Source organism: Dipteris shenzhenensis, chromosome 25 (genome assembly GCF_047967505.1).
Source record: "Dipteris shenzhenensis isolate YYH24624 ecotype China chromosome 25, Dip_SZ_1.0, whole genome shotgun sequence".
NCBI lineage: Eukaryota > Viridiplantae > Streptophyta > Polypodiopsida > Gleicheniales > Dipteridaceae > Dipteris > Dipteris shenzhenensis.
Genome location: NC_141620.1, coordinates 30,764,346 through 30,789,683, shown reverse-complemented (window position 1 = coordinate 30,789,683; position 25,338 = coordinate 30,764,346). Strand labels below are relative to the sequence as shown.

General features: G+C 45.3%; 1 protein-coding gene across 2 annotated transcripts in view; it reads right to left on the bottom strand.

Annotated features, from left to right (window-relative positions):
• Positions 1-25,338, bottom strand: part of LOC147885741 (callose synthase 9-like) — a 273,087-nt gene that overhangs the window by 42,452 nt on the left and 205,297 nt on the right. For both annotated transcript variants that reach the window (XM_087396032.1, XM_087396031.1), the window contains exons 35-46: positions 20,619-20,738; positions 17,854-17,969; positions 17,628-17,711; positions 17,414-17,526; positions 17,239-17,291; positions 3,297-3,473; positions 3,146-3,193; positions 2,895-3,053; positions 2,695-2,808; positions 2,270-2,358; positions 1,924-2,079; positions 1,650-1,752 (exon numbers count right to left, since the gene is read on the bottom strand). In XM_087396032.1, coding sequence (XP_087252158.1) covers positions 1,650-1,752; positions 1,924-2,079; positions 2,270-2,358; positions 2,695-2,808; positions 2,895-3,053; positions 3,146-3,193; positions 3,297-3,473; positions 17,239-17,291; positions 17,414-17,526; positions 17,628-17,711; positions 17,854-17,969; positions 20,619-20,738 — 1,332 coding nt within the window. The remainder of the gene's footprint in view (positions 1-1,649; positions 1,753-1,923; positions 2,080-2,269; positions 2,359-2,694; positions 2,809-2,894; positions 3,054-3,145; positions 3,194-3,296; positions 3,474-17,238; positions 17,292-17,413; positions 17,527-17,627; positions 17,712-17,853; positions 17,970-20,618; positions 20,739-25,338) is intronic.

Below are 25,338 nucleotides of genomic sequence, written 5' to 3'. Positions count from 1 at the left end.
TTCCATGTCAACATTGTTCACTGTGACTGAATAAGACTCTGGTGTGGGATTATCAGTATCCCAGAGAATGCGAAATCGATTTGAATTGCCATTAGGCCGTGGTGCGCAAACTACTTTGCCTAAAGTCGCTGCAATTTTAGGCAAGAGTGAAGCCATGCATTGCGGGAAATCTTCAACTTCAACCCAGACCGGACATCGGTGTCGGATCAAAGCCTGAAAATCCCTTGTGGGAGACCATGGCAAAACGTGCACCATTTGCTGCCCAAAAAAGAGGGGCGAATGTTCCAAAAGCATTTGCGTGTGAATCTCATCTACCATAATGACCTCAAAAAAGCCCCTAGCTGCATAGTGTACCTTCCGAACAAATGAGCCAGCCACTGTGTAGGTCAACCAGTTGCCTACCTCTGCAGCAGGTGGCATCCGACCTGGGAAAAATAAAATAACTGCATTTTTGGCATATTCTCTAACTGGATCCACAATTTCATCCACTTCAACCATCAGACCAACCGATGGAATAGAGCCTTTCCACTCTTTCCTTGTGTCTGCAAATCCTTCATGCATGACATCATAAACCAGTTGTGCTTCAACAGAATCATGCACTGGGTCATGCTGACGCTCTGCCTGCTTTTGCTTTTTGCATTGAGCTGATCGATCCTTTTGAAAAGTTTTTTTCATAAGAGTATTCACCCATGTCTTCGGAAGAGGATGGAAGCCAAAAAGGAGGTACCTGTAAAGAGATAGTAGAGAAAAAACAGTCCCAAAAAAGCAGCCCACAGAGAAGAAGAAAGTATTGTATTTGCAAAGAGAAGAAGGCGAAAGAGAGATGTAGGAATTTAGAGAAAAGAAATGACAAGTTATGTAGAGGAAGAAGAGGAAAAAACAGTAAAAGTTCCTAGATGAACTAGATTTCAGAAAAAGAAGAGAGATTCTGGCGATGGAAAGAGTACACAGGACCCAGAAACCCAAGAGGAGAGAAAGGGGAACAGAGAGCCCTCAGAACCAGTGTAAAGATGCAGTCCGTGAGCAAATCCCTGAAGAAAAGCAACCCAAGACCAGGAAATCAAGTGGCAGCAGCAGCCTGAGCAGAGCGGGACAGGCCATACAGGTCCGTACACCTGTACGGAAACTATACGGAAGGATGGCGAGCTGTACGGCAGGTATTTAATGCTCCAAAATGTCGTTTTTCCACTCTGATGTAGCGCAGCAGGTAGGTGATACCAACGGGCTGGTTTGGGAAGGCAAGGGAGCTGATCGGAAGGCTGAAGCAAGGGCTGCAGCTCTCTCTCTAACACACACACACACACACACTAGCTGCCACCCTGGGCATGAAACGCAATGTAGCTTCATTCATATTCTAATTCAGGTTTCACCAGAAATCAAGGTGCCCTAGATTGGTCATAGATTTGATTGCACATCAACACACCCTTCATAGCCAATAATCCCTCTACCATCATTCAATATGTTCCACTGCTTGCAGGTCCCAGTTCCATAGAGTAGAACCTTTAGCTTTTTGTGAAAAGAAAGCAAGACAAGGTATCACAAGACACTGGATGACTTTTATCTGGATGGTACCAGTATGACCATTCCATAATTTCTCCTTTCAAGCAAAAAAACTGAATATACAGTGCTTATTTGTGATGATGGCTTGCCTGCTCCTCATCCCACCATGTTTCCCAGCTTTCTTCCCCTCTCACACCTACACCACCTTTGTACAAAAGCCAATTTGTCCAATCGGTAAAGTCATCCACAGTCCTGCAAGGGTGCGAAAGCAAATATATTAAAATGTTCCCATAGAAGTAAAATCAAATCGGACGGCATTATCAAACGCTTGCAACAAATAGACTTAATACCAAAAAATGGACAGGATTGTTGAATTCTCACAACAAATAAGCTCTGAAATTGCTTTAGGGTCGAGTCAATTACTTTTGCCATTCAAACCCAGCTGGATTAAAAATATAAGGAGCAAAGAGCCAGGATATTGCAAGAATCCAGCTGCTGAAGCTGAGAAGAATGTAGCCCACGGTCGTTTTCTCAAAACCATACACAAGATAAACCACTAGAAGCATCACAATCTCTAGCCTGCATATAATTAATATCACATTAATAATAAGTGGCATTAAATATCAAGGTGGAAGCTATAAATTCATTCCTTGTATTCACTTTTGACCTGCACGCACATCATGTTGAAGCTATAAATTAATCCACTAATATTAAAATTGCTATTTCCAGCAGCTTGTAAGGGACTAAGAATGTGGAAAAGAAGATGTACGCTTTGACAAAATGACTGCGTGAATATAGTCTGTAGTTTTCTGCAAACTTGATATGTTGAACAACAAAGCCTCTTCCAGTTGCCCTATACTGTGGTCATATATCATGGAAACACCACCCATTAGAGACAAATATAAGACAGCATAACTATGCTGCTCTAGCTCAGTGTTTCAAAGAGGTCTTTTGTAAGTTTTTCGGGAAGAACTCCATCCAATTTTCTGGAAACAGGCATTTCACTATTTCAAGAAAACTGGAACCAGTATTTCAAAAGTTAAGGCCCCTCATTATATTTTAGAAGTTCAAGGAAACTGTCACCAATATTTCAAAAGTTGAAGGACCCTCGTTGTATTTCAAAAGTTAACGGGACCCTCTTTGTATTTCAAAAGTTAATGAACCTTGTTTGTATATAAAAAGACATTTCACTACCTTGGCGCCACCATGAAGGATGGTTCGTCCAAAATAATGAGTTCTTGTACCCAATGAAAAGGTGAAGAAAACAGAGCAAAGTTGCAGCTGCATTGTTACAAAATATATGACAGCCTGCATGAAATAGTCAGACATTAGACTCCCTGAAGAAAATATGTCATGTATTAAACTATTTGAGCAGCCAACCTAAACCGTAATACCTTAAAAGCTCCCTGCTCAAGAATGAAGCCCATCACCATGGGTACAGCAGTAAAAACTCCAATCTGAAGTAAGAACTGTGTGTTAAGGGCGCTTTGAAGCGCAGTGTTGCTGGTTATATCAGCCCTATTTTCAAGCGAACTTCCAATGCCAGACAAAGCCTACCAAAAAAAAACATTCATTACCTAAGGCCACCAATGTAGATGCCAATAATATTTTAAGCTCAGAAAATGAATAGATAGTACACACTAACCAAGTAGGCTTTCCCATACAAAAACACGTACACAGTAAGAACAGTCATCTGCAAAAGAAGGGTGGAGTGTTTTTAAAAGATTGGGGTGAATCCATGAAAGCACCGTGTACACTCAAAAACCCAGACAGAGTATGTTTACAAATCATCATACCATGGTACACACATAGTAACCCACAGATGTCACATAAAAAGAGAGCATTCGGAAAAAATCAAACAGCTGCCCTAGGCGATACACGTCCCTGCTCAAAGTCTGTTCTCCATTGCCACCTGCAACCTTCCCTTCAAACATCGCTATTTGATTCAACCCCACATCCCGCCCCTTTCCAACCTGCCACAATTGATTCAAGAAGATGCAACATTATGGCACAAGGGATGAGAACATGACTTGAAAGCTCTCAGATGGTACATAATTGAACTCAACATGTCAGAATTGAATAATCTCTAGATATACCATGCAAAAGGGATCAAGATTCTATTGAGCCTACAAAATATAAATACTGGCGCTAGAAAGGTTCATGATTCTTCTCAGAAAATCACAATGGACTTCATTGCGGAACAACTCCAAACTCAGTATAGTAATTCTATTTTTGGGTTTGGGTGCCATGTTACAATATTTTCACGGCTTAGTATATAAATTCATTCTTCATTTGTACTCACTGTATGTGTTTTCCAGATTACTAGTTTTGTTTTTCTGTTTGCCTCCTTTGTGCATCTTAATTCCTTCAATTGTTATAACTGGCATGTCATTGTGCCTCAATGTAGTTCTTCCCTTACATTTGAGCAGGTAGCTATGTGAAGAGAGTACCTAAAATCTTTCATAATCTTTGAAGAGGAAGCTGCCACCTGTTTCAGGTCTTTTTTAATCAATAGATCATCTTCAACACTTTGCCAGCATTCTACACCTTGTATACGTGAATGAAGGTTGCCATTATAATGGTTCATCATCATTTCTGCCGGTCAATTGTAGGTTTTTAAGTGTTTGTCTAAATACGATAACTCCCTTTGTACTTCAATTCTTCGTTTTCATTGTCAGGTAGAGCAACATCGTAGGGTGATCGTCCATTGTCACAAAGACAAGGAGCTTGTTTCTAGGAGTAATTATCACCCATATCCTCCTAGGAAGCCTCTGTTGAGGTCTCTGCAAAGCTGTCAATGGCCCTCTCTATGTCAATAAGTGTTGCTCTCCTGGCCCCAGCCTCTAAACGGATGAGGAGACTGATCTCATGGTCTAACTTCTAAGCAGCTAAGACGCTCTGAAAACTCCTTGAACTCCAACACTCTGCAATGGTCTCCCGGAGCCTTGCATCCCAACATAAATAGTCAGGGGTCCAGATGGTAGGCAGCTCTCCTCTAGACTGCTCGAGGAGTTCGAGTTGAATAGTGATTATCTAAAAACCTGATGCCTGGTATGATATCTGTCCACCCTCCTCTATCACAGCAACTCCTGCACATAAGAGCGATCAATTCTTTACAAGTTGGTGTCCTCAACTTTCTTTTCAATCAGCCCTAGAGAAGGCTAGACTCCCTGAGATGCACCAGCCAAACTCCAAAAGGTGCCTTGGGTCCTGGTCTTATAGACTTGGCATTTTTGGCACTTCAGTACATAATCGTGGATGTCCTTATGTATTCTAACAAAAAACCCTAACTTTCTAACAGACTACTTTCCTATCGGTTTGCAAACCGACTACAAGTCAATGCTAAGCCAATTCGAAGAGTGGTTTCAACTAGGAATAGTTCATTGGGATCCACTACCTTTAAGATAGTAATTGATGCTACAAACTTTTAACTTGTGAAACACTTCTTCTTTTTTTCCAAGAAAATTACTTCATTAAGTATGAATGAAGACCGCGAGAGCAAGCTCCAATGCGGGAGTACATCATGCAATGCATGAGGAGAAAAAAACAACTCAAAATGAGCTAATAAAATACCAAGGCGGAGGCTGAAAATGCCACCTCAACCCTAAGGGAGATTTAGAGAAGAAAGGAGATCCTCTCCAAACTCTAAAAAAGGTAACTCTCCTGGCAGTGGCTGCTCTGGAGGATCCATGCATGCTTGCCCATATATGGCCATCAGAGTGTGTACTGTGTCGATCCAAATACTGGCCATAGTGTGGGAAGGGTAAACCTGGATACCCTCCATCGCCTCTGTACACCTGGCTCTCCAGAGGCATGAGCAACTCTGAAAGGAGTGAAGGGAACAAGACTCCATTGAGTGTCGCCGTACAATGAGAGCTAGATCTGGATCATGTCCCTCAAAAAACACCTAAGGGCCAGTAAGAGATAACCAAGCCACTAAACCCCATGTCATATAGAAAGGTGAACAAACACTTCTATGATCCCTTACATTTTCAAGATCCATAGCAAGTCGTACAAACTCGAAATCAGGTTCCGACAAGTCGTACAGACTCCCGACACTGTCGCGCAATTGTACGGACAGCTCCGTACAGACTGTACGAACGTCTGTACAACTGTACAGACAAAGAAACATGGAAAATCCCCCCCCCCCTCCCCCCCGCCGAGAACGAGGAATGCGCATTGGAGCACCAAGCTTGCGAGTGTCTGGAAGCAAGCGCGGGAATGCGCTCTAGAGACGGAAGCGCTTTGATACCAAATGTAGCAACAAAGTGGAGATAGGTTGTGAACACAAGTGAGCAAGAGTGCACACACAAGAAAGCTCCAATAGAAATGTTCAAATGAAACAATACAAGTACTTGGTATATATAGTACCCAAGTACTACTGGTCAACCATAGGGTTGACTTTATGCCTACAACACCATATCTTTGTAATCTCTTACAGCTCCCACACAAGAGACAAAGACAAAGGCAGGCCCAAGCTGCCCATCGCTGACTCCATCGCTGCTCCTGCTCCTTACGTTGCTCTCTACTCTACGCTGCTCCATCACTGCCTCTGTGCTGCTCCATCGCTGCTTCTACGCTCACGCTCACGCTCTCCCGCTCACGCCCCGCTGCCCTCTCCCTCACAGCTCTCAGCCCCTTGCTCCCCGCAAACCCCTCAGCCACCCCTCGCTCCCCGCTAGCTCGCTCCCTCGTTCAGCCACCCCTCGTTCCCCCCTCCCTCGCTCTCCCGCTCCCCACTCAGCTCCCTCTCTCTCCCACTCCCCGCTCCCTCCTCAGCCACCCCTGCTCCCCACTCAGCCCTGCCCCCCGCTCAACCCCTCGCTCCCCACTACCCCCTCACTCAGCCACCTCCCTCCCTCCTTTTCTGCTCATCGACCGCCCCCCCCCCTTCTCTGCTCCCCTCGCCACCTTCGCTCCCTTTTTTTTTTTTTTGTGGGAACTTTCCCCACCCAAAACAAAAAAAAAAACCTCGCCATCTTAGCCGCTCCTCCTGCCTCTCCACCACCTCGCACTGGACGTGCCTCCCATTATGAGGGGGAACCAGTGCTCCTGTTCCCGGTCGAACACTAAGATCTGCACCCGCATCCCAAGAGAAATGGGGGAAAAAGCCAAGAAAGAAGACAATAACAACAACAAAAAAAAGCAAACAACACAACTGAAATGGAAGATGTGAACACACGTTACAACCGAAGTGGACTCGGGGTAGACAGCAAGGCAAAGATAGCACCCACCTCAGCTTCTTCAGCCTCTATCTCTACCTCAACCTCAACTCCCGCTACAGTGTCAGTTTCGTTTTCAGCTCCAGCCTCAACTCCCTCTATCTCTATCTCTACTTCAACTTCAGTCCCCGCTTCAGGCCCAGCTCTAGTTGCAATCTCAGCTCCCTCTACATCTATGATCAGTGACATACTCATGCCCATGGCGCCGGTTGTTGTTCCCTTCCCCTCTTCTCCTGTTACAGCTCTCGCATAGCTTATGACCCCTACTTCGGAGGTGTCATACACTGTGCCGCATTACGCTTCACTCTCCCCTCTCCCTCTCAGTCAGCCCACCCTCCCACACCCCGTTGGGACTGCCTCATCCATTCCACTGTCATCTCCGTTCCTCACTTAGTCACCGTCCAGTTTCCGAACTCAGTCCCACTCTTTCATGCCACACTCACCACAGTTTCAGCATGGACATGGGTGGGCTGATACACCAGAGGCCCGTGAGACCTTGCTCACAGAGATACATAGTTTTTGTGAGCGTGAGATGGAGCTGACTCGCTTCGCACGGGAGCACGTCCGCTTCAACCAGGAGCAGAGCCGCATCATATAGGAGCAGGCTAGGGCCATTCGGGAGCAGGCGAGTCTTAGTTAGGGACTCAAATAGGATATCATGCAGCTCCGACAGGAGGTCACAGCTATACACACTGTCCCAGGGAGTACCCCGGTGGTCGAGGCACAAATTGCGAGCATGCAATCTCCTATTGAGGAGACTTCCATATGGGTTGACGTGGCCAAACAGGACCCCTCAAGGCTAACCGTTTCGGCTACCCTCATGGAACAGCAACAGAGAGCTAGTAAGGCGCTCAACATCACAATACGCGGGATCCCACACGCTGAGGCTACACCAATGGAAGATGCGACTGCGTTCATGGCCGCTACCCTAGGTGTGGCTGAGCACAAGATAGAGAGGGCATGGCGGCTGGGGAGAGATTCCAACCGAGAGCAACCCCTGATCATACGATTCCATGACACTCAGGCATGACTTTCAGCTCTACGACGCAGGTCAGTCTTTCGAGAACAGCCAGCGATCTCTATGGATGAGGACCTCACACCTCTACAGGTTGAGGAGAGACACTCTTTGCTGCAGCAGCGGGATCAAGCCCGAAAGGAGGGGAAGTGGGCAATGGTACGAGAGGGACGACTTCTTACAGGCCCCCGTAGGGCACCTGCCCCCTCCGCTACATAGGGAAGCAGGGTCTATGAGACTCAGATATCCAAGACCCTTTCCTAAACCATTTGGAACTGTAATGGTACCTTATGGTCAGAACCAGGAACTTCTTAAAATCCTATCCAGGCCACGACATAGTCTTCTATATAGAGACACATCAGAGTTCAGAGCGCCCTCTTCCAATAGTCAACGGATATACATGGGAGTCTGCCTACAGAGTTGAGACGAGGAGTACAGGAGGAGTTCGAGGTTCAGGTGGAGTTGCAGTCCTTTTCAGATCTACACTTCGGGGGATCATTTCAGTAGAGCAGAGAGATACACATTCCAGATTTCTTTGAATCCGGATACGACTCATGGACAGCCGGGATCTATTTGTCGTAGTTTGCTACTTCCCCCCGGAGACCTCCCACTTTGCCAGAGATATTCGAGGTGATGATGAGACATCCCCATTTACTGCCCTTTATCAGTCCATCGTTGACTTTTCTAGCCGCGGAGAAGTCCTAGTGGGGGACTTCAACATGAGGACAAGGGCTTGTCAGGTACCACTTCTTGACTTCAGAGATGATTCCACTCTACTGGCAGATATTGACCTTAAGGAGGCAGGTATGCTACGGGTTTCGGCTGACAGGCGAGGTCCATTCTCATCTTATGGGCAGGCCCTATTAGACCTAGGCAGAATACATGATCTCATTATCTATAATGGTCTTGACAAATGGCCCGCTTCAGGTGGTTTCACATGCTTTCCACATGGGGGGGGCTCCAGTCTTGCTGATTACATCATGCGATCCCCTGTCTTCACATCTCCCATTACTGACTTCATTATAGCACCTCTCCCCCCAGAAGCTGATCATACATACCTTTTCTTTCGCATCTCCACCTCCCTTCGCACAGCACCTTCCACCCACTCCGTGCTTACTCCACCTACCCCGATATACGCTTTAATCGGGATCACTCACCTTCTTACTGTGGCCATCTGTACATACTTCTCACTTATATTGACTTCATATCCCTTTTAGAGGATCGTGCTGCCCTTGTCACCCGCTCACCACACGAGGCTGCCATTCACACTTCTCTCCACACCACCCGCTCCACCCGTCCACCACCCCCTGGAACTCTACCCTGTAATAGTTGTTACGATGATGAGTGTAAGGCCTTACGCCGCCAACTCAGATTCAAAACCAAAAACAATCTTCCAAGCGCACCAGATACGCTACGTGAATACCGTAGACTAGTACGGAGGAAGAAACTAGACTTCGTTCGTCGAAACGAGGAGGAGCTACTGAACATTTTGTTTAGTAACAACTCTAAGGACTTCTGGCATACATTTCTACTCACTGACACCCAGATCTGGTTTAATTATGCACGCTCACTTTATGACATCCCAAATCAACCAGTCCCTAACCTCTCACGCATGCTTCCTCCCACATCCTGCACCCTCTTCACTAGATGAGGGGTAAAGGATGCCGTAATGAAACTTCATAATGGCCGAGCGAAGAATCATGAGGGGCTATGCACTGAGTTCATTGCATATGGGATTAACCTCCTAGCCCGGATCTTAGCAAAGCTTTTTAATAAAGCACTTTATTTGGGATTTCCACACACTTGGACCATTAACACTATCTCACCCATCCACAAAGCAGGGGATCCCATGAGCCCGGAGAACTACAAGACCATTATGATTGGACATGTCATGTCCAAGATTTATCCATCAGTACTTGACTCCGAGGTTAGTAGACTTGCAGAGTGTCGGGACTTAGAGCAGTAGGACAGGCCGAATTCTAGTGTGATCATGGAGCCATGAACCACATTCTCACGCTCGGATGTATCATCGAGGAGGCGAGGTCACGGAAGCAGAGGATTTATTGTTGCTTTGTGGATTTCCGCAAGGCATTTGACATGGTCTCGAGAGCCCGCCTCATACGACGCCTATAGGACTTGGGTTATGACCAGGAGATCATTTGGGCTGTCATGGCACTTTATGAGAGAGTTTCTGGCCGAGTTTGGCTAGGATCCGGGTGGATAGACGAGATCATGAGTACCATCGGGGTCAAACAAGAATGTCCTTTGTCGCCTACCTTGTCTGGCCTCTACATTGACGAGCTTGAGACAGTGATGCAGACACAGGGGGGTGTAGGTTGCTCTCTTGCGCGAACATTCATCCAGATTTTGCTCTATGCAGATGACGTGGCTCTCTTGTCTTCCTTAGCAAAGGGGCTTCAGACACCTAGACGCACTACAGTCCTTTTGTGAGTCTCATGATTTGAAGGTCAACTTGGGTAAAACGAAGTTCATGATCTTCATTACATCTCGAGCCATCATGCATCAGGAGCAGTTCACATTTGCGGGGTCATCTGTTGAGATAGTTTCATCATACACTTATCTTGGGGTTATCTTCTCCGCGAACCAAGCTTCACTATGAGACCCGCGATGCAGGCATGCTTGAGTAGAGGGTATGCCTCATTGGCCAGGCAAGAGGGGTTGCTTTTTGACTCCTTGGCTCACCCAGCGGGGATGTACGGCAGCGCTTGTTGGGAGCCAGACTTGTCGGACACAGAGTGGGCCCGTGTGGAGCGGCTACAGGTTCTCATGTTATCATGGATGACTCGTGGTAAGTCATCCGTTCCTCACCAGATCATTCAGGCTGAATTTGGGTCACCTCCTTTATAGCTAAATGCTGCATTTCATGTCATCACATATCCGTACCAAGTTAGGGAATATGGGGATTATACCTAGGGGCGTAGCAGGCTACCATGGATAGCTCTATCCTCTTCTATGGCACTTGCAGCAGGAGGAGATCAGAGGTGCTCGTATGCACGTACAGAGAGATGATTTGAGCAATTGGGGCTCCACATGGATAGACTATCTCCCTTCCAGTATAGCATGGATGCTCCGTTCTCTCCCCTCTTATCACATGAGGTCAACCAGGTTATCCGTGAGGATCTACTACAGCTACACACTTTTCGGACCTGGTTGGAACCAAGTGAACTCCCAGTGAAGCTTAGCTTCTACAGAGATCACTTCCTACATATCAGAGCGGAGGGTTTTATTGACCCACCAGGATACACACAGATTCACCTACCCCACTCCCTGAGGATCTCTCTTGGGCAGTTCCAGGTCTCTTCACACAGACTTCGCATCGAGAGCGACGGAGCAGAGCGACTACCCAGGGAGCGGCGCATATGCACACTGTGTGACATACAGGAGGTTGAGACAAAGGAGCATTTCATCTTCAGGTATCCTGTGTACTATGAGATCCGAGGACGTTTCCACTGCCTCTTCAGGGATAGTTATGGGATTTTAGCCCGTTTCCTCTCCTACCCAGACCAGCGGTGTTTGGCAAGTTTCATTCATGAGGCACTTAGACACCACGAGAGGATACTCCGAGCACGGAGACAGGAGCTGACTTCTTCCTCGGTTGATCCCTCTCAGAGCTCTATCACGGAGTTCTTTCAGCTAGATCACATGGACCCCAAAGAGACGAGGCCTTGACATGACCGTGACCTAGAGCCCGTGACCCGACAACTCAGACAGAGGGTCGACATACAGATCACACTTGGAGACATCCCCTCCTTGTTTAGAGTCGGAGCCTGACCGATGGGGGTCACAGTAGCCCTAGTTAGACGCAGAGCTACGACCAGGGACGTGCCAAGACCGCACCTCTGAGTGGCAAACAACACTCTATTGCCGACTTCATGCCTCCACTGCCCCATCCATCCTAATATCTTGATGTTGCTAGGGATGATGATGATATTGATGATGATGCTGAGATTGAAATATAGTCGACCATCGACATGACTATGTTTGTACTTAGGACTTAGTAATGCCATTCTGCATTTTTGCATTTTTTGCATTTTGCATTGGTATGGATGCTCGTTTAGTAGCTCCACTACCACAGCTTGTTGTATCAGGATTTTCACAGTCTCAGAGACCCATCGGTCTTTCGAAGAGTTTAATTACCTTTCTTTCTTTCTTTCTTTCTTTCTGGTGCCATTCCCACACCATTTAAGCCCTCTGCTGATCATGTTGAGTTACTCTTTGTGAATGTACCTAATCTCATATGCCCGTGAGGCCTCCCAAAGATGCTCTCTCTCTCTCTCTCTCTCTCTCTCTCTCTCACATGCCTCCACCATGTGGATGTACATATGAGATGGTTTGTAGACGCCGCAGGATCTTGTTACATAGGGGACGTACTCGCCGCTTCATCTCCAGACGATCCAGGATGATGGCAGCATTTCGGAGGAGACTTACTCATGGAGATCTCGCCCCACCAGCCGCTCACCTCACCTTTGCCCAGATTTGTACTCTCATAGCAGGAGGCAGAGTCGATGGACAGGATTTCCAGTATTATTTTGGTTCTCAGACTCATTGACACCTGGACTTGTATCTTTGCATTGGCATATTGTGCTCATCCCCACCCCATTTTGCATCCGGGGGCGGTTTCCGTGCATCTAGTTTACTCTGTATTTAGGCTCAGATTTGACATTATGTACTTTCACTTGCATTATATTGCGTAGCACTTAGATGATATTCGACGATGCCTCTTCTTTGGGACACGTTGATTTTGTGCTATCTTGTATGCAGAGTTCTTGATGTCCCATGGGCCCATTTTGGCCTCTAGTGGACAATAATACACTTTCTTTCTTTCTTTCTTTCTCTCTCTCTCTCTCTCTCTCTCTCTCTCTCTCTCTCCCCATTTAAGCCCTCTCCTGATCTCCCCTTTACATACCGAGCTGGTGGAGATCATGTTGAGTTACTCTTTGTGAGTGTACCTGATCTCATATGCCCGTGAGGCCTCCCAAAGATGCTCTCTCTCTCTCTCTCTCTCTCCTCTCTCTCTCTCTCTCTCTCTCTCTCTCTCTCTCCCCCAAAGATGCTCTCTCTCTCTCTCTCTCTCTCTCTCTCTCTTCACACTCATGGCAGGAGGCATGGTCGATGGCCATGACTTCCATCATTTCTTTGGATCACAGACCCCTTAGGGAAGACGATGTTCCTCATATTTCATATTTTACATTTTGTATCTAGGCAATTTTGGTACTCTATTTCATTTCATTTTGTATCTAGGATTTTTGTAGCCATTTTTGGCATCTTAGCGGTATTACGATGAGGCCACCTAGTTGGCGCATCGTTGATGATGTATTTTCCTTTCGGATGATTTTGTGTCCAATAGGCCATGTATGGCCTTCCGTGGACCTTTAATAAAATTTCTTTCTTTCTTTCTCTCTCTCTCTCTCTCTCTCTCTCTCTCTCTCTCTCTCTCTCCTCCCGTTTTGCCTTTCCGCTCGCGAATGCTTCGTCCTATGCATTCGGCTCAGCCCTCCTGCTCTACTCTTTGCTCTCGACTGTTCCACCCTCTGCTTCGACTCCTCTGCTTCGACTGCTCCACCCTCTCCTCCCGGCTTGCTCTCCTGCTCGACCTTACGCTCCTGCCCCCGCCAACGCCTTTGCCTCTAACTGTGCCGCCCCTCCCCGCCTACAACTCCGCTCCCCCCCGCCAACAGCATCCTCCCTCCAAACTACAATCCCTTCGCCTCCCCTCCCGTCTGTTCCACCTTCGCCTCCCTTCCGGTTGCTCCGCCTCCCCTCCGCTCTTGCTCCTCCTCCATACCTACCCCCCCTCTCTCTTGGAGCTATCTTATCCCCCCCCCCCCCCCCCCTTTTTTTTCTCTATATCGAACTAACACCCCTCCGCAATGAGTGTGCCGCCCACCATGGCAGGGGGCCCTCGTACTCCCACTCCCACTCCATCTTCCGCACTAGGACCAGTGCAAAGGAAATCGAAGTCAGTCCAAGAAAACGGGAAAAGGCGATAAAGTGACAAACAAATCCAAGAAAGATGACAACAACAACAAAAAACAGCAAACATAACTGAAACTCGAGGATGTGAAGAGGTTGACAACAAGGCAAAGGCGGGATCCACCTTAGCCTCAGCTTCAGCCTCAGTCATTGCTTCTACTTCAGCCCTCGTTTCAGCTGCAGTTCTTATTTCAGCCCCGCTACATTCTCATCTTCAGCTTCAGCCTCAAATTCGGCTACAGCCTCTACATCCACAGCCACGGTTACTATCAATGCCATACCCATGACAGCCAGTGACATACCCAAGACATCAGTCTCCTCTCTTTCCTTTGGGATAGGGAGGTTGTCACAGTCCTCATTTGTACCCTTCGCACCGCTTAGGACACCTACTTCGGAGGTGTCATACACTGCTCCACATTACGCTTCGACCTTTCTCCCCTCTCCCTCTCAATCAGCCTACGCTTCCACGTCCCATCAGAATCGCCTCATCCATGCCACTGTCATCTCCATACCTCACCCAGCTCACCCAGTCACCGCCCAACTTCCGGCCTCATCCGCATACTTTTGTCTCAACCATTCCAGTTTCAGCTAGAACAAGGATGGGCTGGCACACCAAAGGCCTGGGAGACCTTGCTCATGGAGATACACAGTATCTATGAGTGCGAGATGGAGCTGACACGCTTCACAGAGGAGCAGAGCGGCGTCATACAAGAACAGACTCGTGCCATTTGGGAGTAGGCTGATTTCATTCACAGACTCAGATAGGATATCTTGTAGCTCCGGCAAGAGGTCACAACCATACACACAGTCCTAGGGAGCACCCCAGTTGTTGAGACATAGATTGCGAGCATGCAATCTGTAATTGACAAGACTTCCAGATGGGTTGACATCGCCAAAGGGGAACCTGCAAGGGTAACCATTTCGGCTACCCTCATGGAGCAGTAGCAGACAGCCAGTAAGGCTCTCAACATTAGAGTCTGTGGGATTCCGCGCACTGAGGCTACACCGATCACAAATGCGACTTTTGTGGCCACTACTCTCGGTGTGGCTGAGCACAGGATCAAGAGGGCATGTCGGGTGGAAAGAGACCCCAACCGAGAGCAACCCCTGATCATACGGTTCAATGATGCTCATGCACTACTTTCGGCTTTACGGCACAATTCAGTCCTACAAGATCATCCAGCTATCTCTATGGATGAGGACCTCACTCCCCTACAGGTGAGGAGAGGCGCTCCTTGTTGCAACAACAGGACCAAGCCCGCAAGGATGGGAAGTGGTCAGTTGTACGAGATGGATGACTTCTTATAGGCCCCCGTCGGGCACCAGCCCCCTCCCCTACATAGGGAGGCGCGGTCTATAAGACTCAAATATCCGAGACCCTATCCTGCACCATTTAGTACTGTAATGGTACCTTATGGTCACAACCAAGCAACTTCTCGAAATCCTATACAGACCACAAGATAGTCTTTTACACAAAGACACACTAGAGTCCAGAGCATCCACTACCAGTAGTCAACAGGTACACCTGGGACTTTGCTTACAGAGATGAGACGAAGAATACAGGGGAAACTCGAGGTTTCTTTGGATCCGGATTCGACACATGGACAGCCGGGATCTGTTTGTTCTATCATTGAAGGCAAATTTTGGAAGTGGTAGCACCTTGTCTCATGTATGTTCCCTCAATGAAACATATGCTCTGTTTGACCGTCCGTTTAAGGATGATCCCCACTACTCATTCCCAACTCAGTCCTTAGTGCCTCAAACACGGCAGTCCAGAAATGACTGGTAAATTTAAACCCTATCTGACACTATGGATCAGGGTAGTCCATAAAGACGAAATATATGTTTGATAAACAAATCCGCCACTTGCGGGGCACTAACAGACTCGTTGGTCAGAATGAAATGAGCCATCTCGGTAAGACGATCAACCACCAAAATTCTTCGTTATCAATGCAGTAAGCATGGACTTTTAGGGTATGCTCCTTTAACTATTGTGGCTAAAGAGGGATGAAGTTATCCTTGAGGTAAGGAAGAGAAGATGGGCTGCTATGTTTATGACAATGAGGGATCCACATGTGAGTGTTGCCATCATATTGTCTTTTTGTGCCTTTGTCGATTACAATATCTCACATGTTCAAATTTCATCGTATCACCAAAGCAAAGTGGTATATGTGCTTTGTAGCAAATGTGCGTACCACAATCTCTCGAAAATCTTCTATTTTTGTTAAGCCCAAGTTGCTTTTGAGAAAGCTATTAGTGAGGCTCATTCCTCACTCACATTGGAGGGTTCTTGTGTGACTTGCACTGTGTCTAGCGTGGTCGGTGTGAAAGGTTAGCATGAAACCACAAACCTACAAAGGATTGACCAAAGGGCATGTCTCACTAGCTAGACGAAAGAAACAATGCTTCCATGCTCAATTTCAGCATGTCCAAAAGAAACCCCCTCCTCTTTCATCCCCATGTCAGACAATAGCATTCTGTGCAAGGGCCTTCTAGGACTTAGACCTAAGTATCTCTCATGCTTTCATACATGATTCGAGGGTAGAGATTCACTTCACAGATTTTCATACTCGCAGTGTTTGTAGCGAGGCCAGATAGGTAGCATGGCCTCACTACAAACTAGGTAGCATGGCCTCACTACAAACTACAACTTTGTAGTGAGGCCAGCTAGGTAGCAATGAGCATGGCCTATCTACTTTCTATTACAATCGATTGTAGGTTTACATTCAAGGCTATCTATGTACAAGCCTTAGCACAAGAAACTATCCTCTTCTTCCTAGGTTCATATATGTGAGAACCTCCCATGTGAGGGTGTTGTATATCAAACAGCTGATCAAGAGAAAGAGGACAATCGTCCTGTAGGCTAGAAACACGTGACTATATCAAGGGAACTAACAGTAGGTAGAGAAAAGGAATGAGCAAATGCAAACAGAGCACTACAAAGTTGCTTTAGAGAGGGAAAGCGCATACTAGATGGTTCTTCATACCAAATGTCTAAGAAAACAACAATTTGAATCAGGAACAATAATCGCATCTCCAAGCATCTAGCCAACCTAGCAAAATGTTTTTCACAGAATAAATATCTCACATCCTAAGCATCAGCTCCAACGGCTACTTAAAGCCCTTAGTAGTATGGTAACATTATTTTGCAAATGGTGGGCATATTTTATTATTATTGGCCACCATAAACCTGCTTGGAATATTTTCGCTGCTATTATTTCCCCTAATAAGTGTCTATAGAAAACGCATTGGTGGGTCTCCTATAATACTAATTTGTATTTGTGCTCTGGGACACTACATACTTGGTCAAATTTGCATTCATACAATGCTCTTGCTAGCACCAAAAAATGACTTGCTCTTAAAATAGAGTCATTTCCTTTTATCTATGGAAATTGTTTCCAAAAATGCACTATCGATAAGGAACGACAACATTTGGCCATGCCAATAAAGTTCTTAGGCAGACACATTTGACAAGAAGAGATGAAGGTTCAAGCACAAGGAGATAACCTGGATATACTCATGATGAGTAATATTTCCCTGACGCAAAGTTGAGTTGAACCCTGCACAAATATTACTATGAAAAGTAAGATTCAATTGCCATAAATTCCTTTCAATTTTAGTGATAATGTCAACTATAATTTTAGTTAGACTACATTACTGTCTACAAGCTCCCAACTCAAACCTGCATAAATATCTTCACTTATGTTGATAACTCGGGAAGCTTTGCTTATGCCTCCCCTGGTTATATGGAATATCCTGTCAAATACATCTGGATGTCCATAATGCATTCTCACTCTGCATAAAGTACGATACCATGGATATGAGTTCAGGAGCACAAACAGTTGAAGATTAGATTCATATAGAAGTGCAATCCTTATAATTGTATATAAACTTACTTCAAAGGGGTGGCTAAGACACGCTGACCAAGAGTTACAAAACTTCCCTCCTGATTGGACATGAACCACGCAAGTGAAGACACACTGCATGACGAAACAAAACCATTCTCTCTGGATATTCGAAAATAAGATCAAGTAACATACAAGGCAATGACTGGAAGCATATAAATCACATCTATAGTACATGTCAAACACCCAGTATAAAAGTTAAAACTAAAATACAGACCTTCCTGTGAACACATGCTCTCGAACACCCAGTATTGATGGTGGTCGTAAACCATGCTTCCTACCAAACTCCTCAAGAAGATTCCGCATCTTCAAAGCTTCTTCGAAGTAGTTATCCTTTTCAATGCCATCATATGGTTAGAGCAACACAGAATCTACTTTCTAATTTGAAATGCACATAAAAGTCCCCCACCCAGGCCCCCAGGAAAAAAAAAAGTCCCCATTATGTATGAAAGGAAGCACATTGTTTATTATCACTCAACAATCAACAAATTTGAACAACCCAAAAGACAGTTTGTGAGCAGACGTGATTACAATAAATCCAGGAACATGCCCAAACTCATCCTCTAAAAACACAACACATAGTGCAGTTTCAATCTCTTGATACTCACTATCAAGGTTGAAATCCATAATCTCCATCACGTGGCAAGGACTAGCTATTATGACATCCCCACCCACGTCATCAGCACCCAGCAGTGTGTGCAGACCATAGTATAAACGTATGCTCTCACATACAACTCCAGAGACCCACACATATTTGAGCATCCATTTATACAAAGGTCTATGTACTGAGTTTCTGTTTTGAGGTGAAGGACAGTGTCAGCTGCAACAAACCCTACCACTAAACGACAAGGCTAATAACAAAGTAGTCCACGTTCTCTTCGTTCAAGCTACAACTCCTTGTGAAGAATATATAATTTCATTTTAGTCTCTCCCAAATGAGCATCTAGGCAAAAAATGCTTAGACAATCTAACTGATAGAGCCACAAACCACTTCAATCGAAAAAATCTATCACAATATCAGCGAGCCACAATATCAGCAAGACCTCATTACAATGCCAAAATCTATACTATGACCGCAAGAATTCACAACTCTATCCAAATTTGTATCCCATGGAGGAGCAATTCCACTCAGAGGTATCTCGCCCTCCAAGCAGCTAGACAGTTCATATGTGGCTCTTTGATAATTCTCCTTCAGCCTACATTGGTATTGTAGCACATTAGACAGTTTGTAAACAGACCTCATTACTAGACAAAATATTCACTATGACCCCAAGAATTTGCAACTTCATCAAAATTTGTATCTCAGGGAGGAGAAATTTCCACTCAAAGAGGCATCTCTCCCTCCAAGAAAGCTTAACAGTTCATATGTGGCTCTCCAATAGTCCTCCTTCAGCCTACATCAGTATTGTAGCACAATGGTTGCTGTCCTAGACAGTATGTGGACAGACCTTAATCAAACGTTGTATCCCAAGGAGGAGCAATGCCAATCAGAAAGGCATCTCTCCTTCCAAGAAGCTTAAGAGTTCGTATGTGGCTCTCTGATAATCCTCCTTCAGCCTACATCGGAATTGTAGCACACACTGGTTGCCGTCTTTTACCGACTTGTCCTCTAAATTTACGTGAAACCAGTTTAAGCATTCATTAGAAGCAGGAGTCATTTTGACAGAAAGCTATAATGTTCATATATCTAGATGGGTCCACGAACTGCTCTAATCATTTTGTAAAACAAATAAACCTTGTGGCTTGTCTATTGAGGTAATGACACCCAACCACAAGGCTCAAAATGATAACTCCATCGGCAAGGTTTAATTGTACTACCACCAAAGGCGAAGCACTTCAATTTAGTCTCGCCAAAGTCCATGGAGAATATATTATGGGTCAACCTGTCCACCTCACCAAGGAAATATTTAAGAGCGAGCAGCAAACAAACAGCACACAGCCAGAACTAGAAAGAATGATCAAAATATCAAACAGCTGAAACAGGTACGCAAGCTTCGCAGGGTGCGACCTTTAGGTGCAGAGCAACATAACTAATTCCCCACTATAGGGATTCTCTCTCTTCATACCAAATCAGAGTGGTTTGAAGTGGATGTGATTTTTCTGAAAGCTGGATGCTTGTTACATGAAGAAGTAAAAATAATATATTGTAACCTTTTCCAACTTTGAAGCTTAGCCCTTTCTCGATGATTCTATTTGCTAAAGCACAGGGTGTAGTTGTAATAACTGGTCGAGAATCGATGCACAAGTATGATTATGCAGACCAGCATATGACAGCCAAGCTCTTCTACTGCTACATGACAATTGGGGGAGGATTCTGTGGAATCTTCATCACTGTAAGTATTCCTGACCATGACTTTCAACATGTGGGCTTTGTCGCAATCTCACCCCTAAATCAAAACCTAACCTTTGACCTGGTGTGTTTGAGCAGGCAAGGACAAGGGATGAGCACCTCAATGGCTCGCCCTGAGAGGCTGAAGAAGGAGCACTGATCTTAAGGACGGTGTGAGGGAGGAGGCAGGATCAACCTAACCAAAAAGAGCAGGGAAGAAGATGCCTTTCCCCTGTGCACACTGAGATCTTGTCTACCAGTGTCTTGGGGTTTGTTATGATAGCCTTTAGGTGACGTAGGATAAAGAATGTTTAACCCTCTTGATAGGTTTCGTTCCAGTCTCCCAATTGATTTATAAGTTAACGGACCGTTGACAAAAGCCATTGTTAACTGAAATCAAATTTTCCAAAATGCCCATTTTTCCAATCTTCCTAGCCATGGCAACATGTTTAAAGTCAGAACGAAGCCTTTACAAAGATTGTATGCTTATGTACGTAACTGTCTTAGGTCTTTCTGATCCTCTCTTGCAAGGTCTTACATCAGTTCATCAGTGCCTTGTCTTGATGGTTAATGATAAACATAGGTGTGTCCATGTAAGTCTCTTTGGAAGTAAACCTTACTAAAAAACTGTACTAACATTCTATTAATTGTACCTGATTCATGTCAATAGTCTGAACAGCATCACCACGAGTGAATACAATGGCATGATTCTGATTCTCAGGCTTTCCTTCACCAAGTTTGGGATCCCCAGGTAATTTTATTTTGTATATCTCCTGCAACCCACACAATTAAAAACACACACATGTGAGATGAACATGCAGGTCTTCCTTCTCTCTTTATATAATACAAGCACCATCAGAACATCAGCAAAAAGATGGCAAGTAACAAATAACGCAGAGAATGCGGCCCATCCACATCAAGCAAAAACTAAAGAAAAAATAATCTGACTATGCAAACAGATTTATACCAGGATCACACAGTATCTAGCTATAGAGTAAAGGGACTTCATACCTGGAGGCTCCGATTGTTTCAGACCAACAACAAATCCCTCACCCTCCTCCCCCTGAGCCAGCCTTTGTCAACCCATTTAAACCCCTCCCGCAAATGACCCCCTCCTAATAGTACCACAATGACATTGACCACTCATCGGACCACATGTACGGTGGAACCTGCACACTCCTAGAGGATATGCACAAGCAAGTAACCCTAGATGCCAAAGACCAATTGCTCACAATGTCCATCGACATCAGCAGACAACGCTAATTTCCTTACGCAGTCGAGTCCACCACCCACCTCTCATCCTCGAATCAGGCACCATCAGAAACGAGCCAACAAATATTGAATATCCTTACTAATCATGATCTCCCCATGCACCAAGCAGGCTGAGGAGATCATCACTCCGGAGAAGGCGTGTCACCCCTTTGTCAACTAGGCCACCATGCTCCATGTGAATACTGAAGGGTTAGTGAGACTGAATGGAGCACGTACAAGGTACAAAGATCAATGAGAAACGTCGTCACGTCAAACTAGGATAATGAAAGAATAGGAGTACAAGGTACTTGTACCTAGACCTAGGACTAACTGTCCTAGGCGTCACATAGGACTAAGTGTCCTATGTGGCCTAAAAGGCACTAACACTACAAGTGCCTACATTTATGCCTACAAGGCACATACCATGGCCTATAGGGCATCACTAGAACCACCAGAAGATGGCCTACAAAACCACCAGAAGATGGCCTACAAACCCCCCTCCATGGGATGGGCTGAAGTACTCTGGAAACGTCTCGGAATACCTGGTATGTTCTGGTCATGGTGGCACATGTTCATACAAAAGGATATAGCCACCTATGACTATACAAGGAATGTCAGATCGTGTAACAAAGGGAACCAAGTGTAAAGCCTGTCGGAAGACTTCGAACTTGGGACGAGGAAGTGCCTTTGTAAACATATCTGCTATGTTGTCCTCTGTGGGAAGATAGGACAACTCTATGTCTCCTGCTGACGACCGCTCCCGAACATAATGATAGTGAACTTCGATATGCTTGGTAGGCGCATGAAACACAGGGTTACGCGCAATGGCCAAAGCACTCTGGCTGTCAGTGTAGACAATAGTGGAGGATGTTTGGCAAATACCAAGATCTGTAAGTAACTGTCGAAGCCAAACACACTCTACTGTAGCGGTGAAAGCTGCCCTGTACTCAGACTCACAGCTAGACGTGGCAACTATTGGTTGCTTCTTGCTGAGCCAACAGATACATTAATTGCCAAGCAAAAAACAATTGCCAGTATGTGACACTCTGGTGTCGGAACATTCCGCCCAGTCACTATCCGTGTAAGCATGCATGGTAAGTGAACCCTGATCACCATAGAAGAGGGCTAAATCCTGAGTGTCTCTAAGATATCTGAAGACTCCCTTCACTGCCTCCCAATGCTGTGAACTGGGCATGTGCATGAATCTGCTGAGCTGAGATACTGCATACTGCAAGTCAGGTCTGGTGTGACATAAATAAATAAGGCATCCAACAGCCTGCTGATATAGAGTGATATCACATGGCGGGCTCCCATCATGAGCTGAGAATTTGAAGCCAGGGTCCACTAGAGTAGAGATTGCCTTGCAATCCTCAAACTGAAAACGATCAAGGAGCTGTCCAATCTACTTGGACTGAGACATCATGACACCCCCCTCAACATGAGCAAACTGAATGCCCAAATAATAATGGAGCGGTCCCATGTCTGACATGTCAAAAATCTGCTGCAAATCAGCCTTGAAAGCTGCAATTTGCTGAGTATCTGTGAGCATATCATCCACATATAAAATCAGCACTAAAAAATCAGATCCACTCCCATGGACATAAAGAGTGGGTTCTGTGGGACTATTCTGAAAACCAAGGGATTGTAAGTGTGCATGAATTTTGGCATACCATGCCCTAGGTGCCTGCTTCAAACCATAAAGGTCTTTTCTAAGCCCGCATACCTTATTTTCAGAATTAACAACCTCAAAGCCAGCAGGTTGTGTGACATAGACTTCTTCTTGTAGATCCCCATGAAGAAAAGCAATCTTGATGTCAAGTTGGAGCACTTGCCAATGATGATGGGCTGCAATGGCAATGACACATCTAATGGTAATAATCCTCGATGTGGGAGCAAATGTCTCCTCAAAGTCAATGCTTTGTTGTTGGGCATACCCTTTTGCAACAAGACAAGCTTTGTATCGATCTATGCTGCTATCAGATCTCCTTTTGAATTTGTAGGCCCACCGCGTTCGACTGGCATGCTTGCCGGGAGAGACATCTACTAATTCCCATGTGTCATTTTTGGCAATAGATTGTAACTCAGCTCTCATTGCATCCATCCACTCTTTGTTTTCAAAAGCATCTTTATGGCACAGAGGCTCTTCATTGCAAGCTGTAGCAAGGAGTGCAAACTCAAGAAAGTGACCATGCTGTTTATTCCCTGATCTTGTCCGGGCAGCAAAAGGCTGATCTTGTTTGCTGTCCCTCAATGGATCAAGAAGCCATCTGGGAACTTGACTTTGTTGTCTATTCACAGCTCTTTCTTCAATGACTGCATCATGAGTAGTGGGATCATTTTGTGCCGGAAGAGAAACCTGCAAATCAGCATGAGGTTGTGGCTGATTATTGCTTAGCGGAGGGCCTGCAGGAGGCTCATGTTGCTGGTCAAAATCCTCTTCTGATGATGGCACAGGTAACCAAGATTCAAAGGAATCAAACATGTCAACATCTGGCTTTGCTTTGTAGTCCACAAGAGGAGAAGCCGAATGTTCAGCAAAGATTAAATCTCTACTGACAATATCCCAGTATTTCATATAACCGATACCCTTTGCTCTCCTGGCTGTAACCAATAAATATGCATTTGACTACCTTGTCATCAAGCTTATGTCTCAGCTGAGATGGTACATGAACATATGCAAGAGACCCAAAAACTCTCATGTGTGAAACTGAAGGCTTCCTGCCTTTCCATGCTTCACAAGGTGTAATAGTCTTCAATGCCCGTGTAGGTGATCTATTCAGCACATAGTTGGCACACATTACTGCATCAAGCCAAAATTTATTGGGCAAAGACTTGGCCTTAAGCATGCATCTGGCCATCTCCATTGTGGACCTGTTTTTCCTTTCAGAAACAGGATTCTGCTGAGGAGTGTAGGGAGTAGTGCATGAGTGAATAATGCCCCGTGAAGACAGAAATGCATCAAACTCCTTTGACCTATACTCTCCCCCCTATCTATGTTGAGGGTGACAAGCTTGCATCCTGATTCATTCTCAACCATATTCAGCCATCTCTGAAAGCATAAGAAAACTTCAGATTTGGCCTTTAAAGGATATCCCAACAATATCTTGTGAAATCATCAATGAGAGTCATGAAATACTTATACTTGCCAATGGCATTTGTCCTCATTGGGCCACAGACATCATCGTGTACTAGCTGCAATTTCCTTTGTGAGAGTTTTGGACAATTCTTTTGAAAAGGAAATCGATGCATCTTACCCAAAAGACAACCCTCACACACATGTTTGGAAACTGTGTGAGTCTGAGGTACATCATTTGCCATCTGCTGTGAATGTAGCTTTGCAAGAGCTCTATAATTGAGATGGCCCATTCTCTCATGCCAAAGATGACTTTCAGCAAGCTGTGAATCTGAAATAGCCAATGCTTCAATAGAAAGTGCAGCTGAATAATGATCAAGGTGTTAAAGCCCTTTTTCCAAAGTGCCAATGAGAACTATGGCATTGTCATCACGAAGATCATAAACTAGACATCTGTAGCCATCAAAAATCACTCTGAAACCTGAAGTAGCAATTGCTGAAATTGAAATCAAATTGACTTCAATGCCAGGCACAAAAAGAACACTTGTCAGAGTGACAACATGGCTTGAAATGGATATGAGCTGCACATCTCCAACTCCTTTTACAGCATATGAAGCATTATTAGCACATGTTACAGTCCCCCCTGGAGGTGCATCAAAGAATGAAACAACTGTCTGCAAGATGTGACATGCATGGAAGCACCACTATCAAAGTACCAGGACTGATGAGCATCATTAGCAGTAAAAAATGCATCAGCTTTGGAGGGATCAAATGAGCAATGGACAGCCCATGCCCAATCATCCTGAAGAGCATGTGCATGTGAAGCATCTTCTGGCTCATGGAATTCAATAGCATGAGAGGCATTAACTGTCAATCCTGCTCTCTTTTTCTCTGAAGCAATGTGCTTCCTGCATTCTGAAACGTCATGTCCAGGCTTGCGACAATAGTTGCATCTTGTCTTCTTTGACTTATCTGCTGTATTTTTAGATGCATGGGAGGAATTGCAGCTGCTATGCGCAGATTTTGGCTTGCCCATAGGCTTGGAAGCC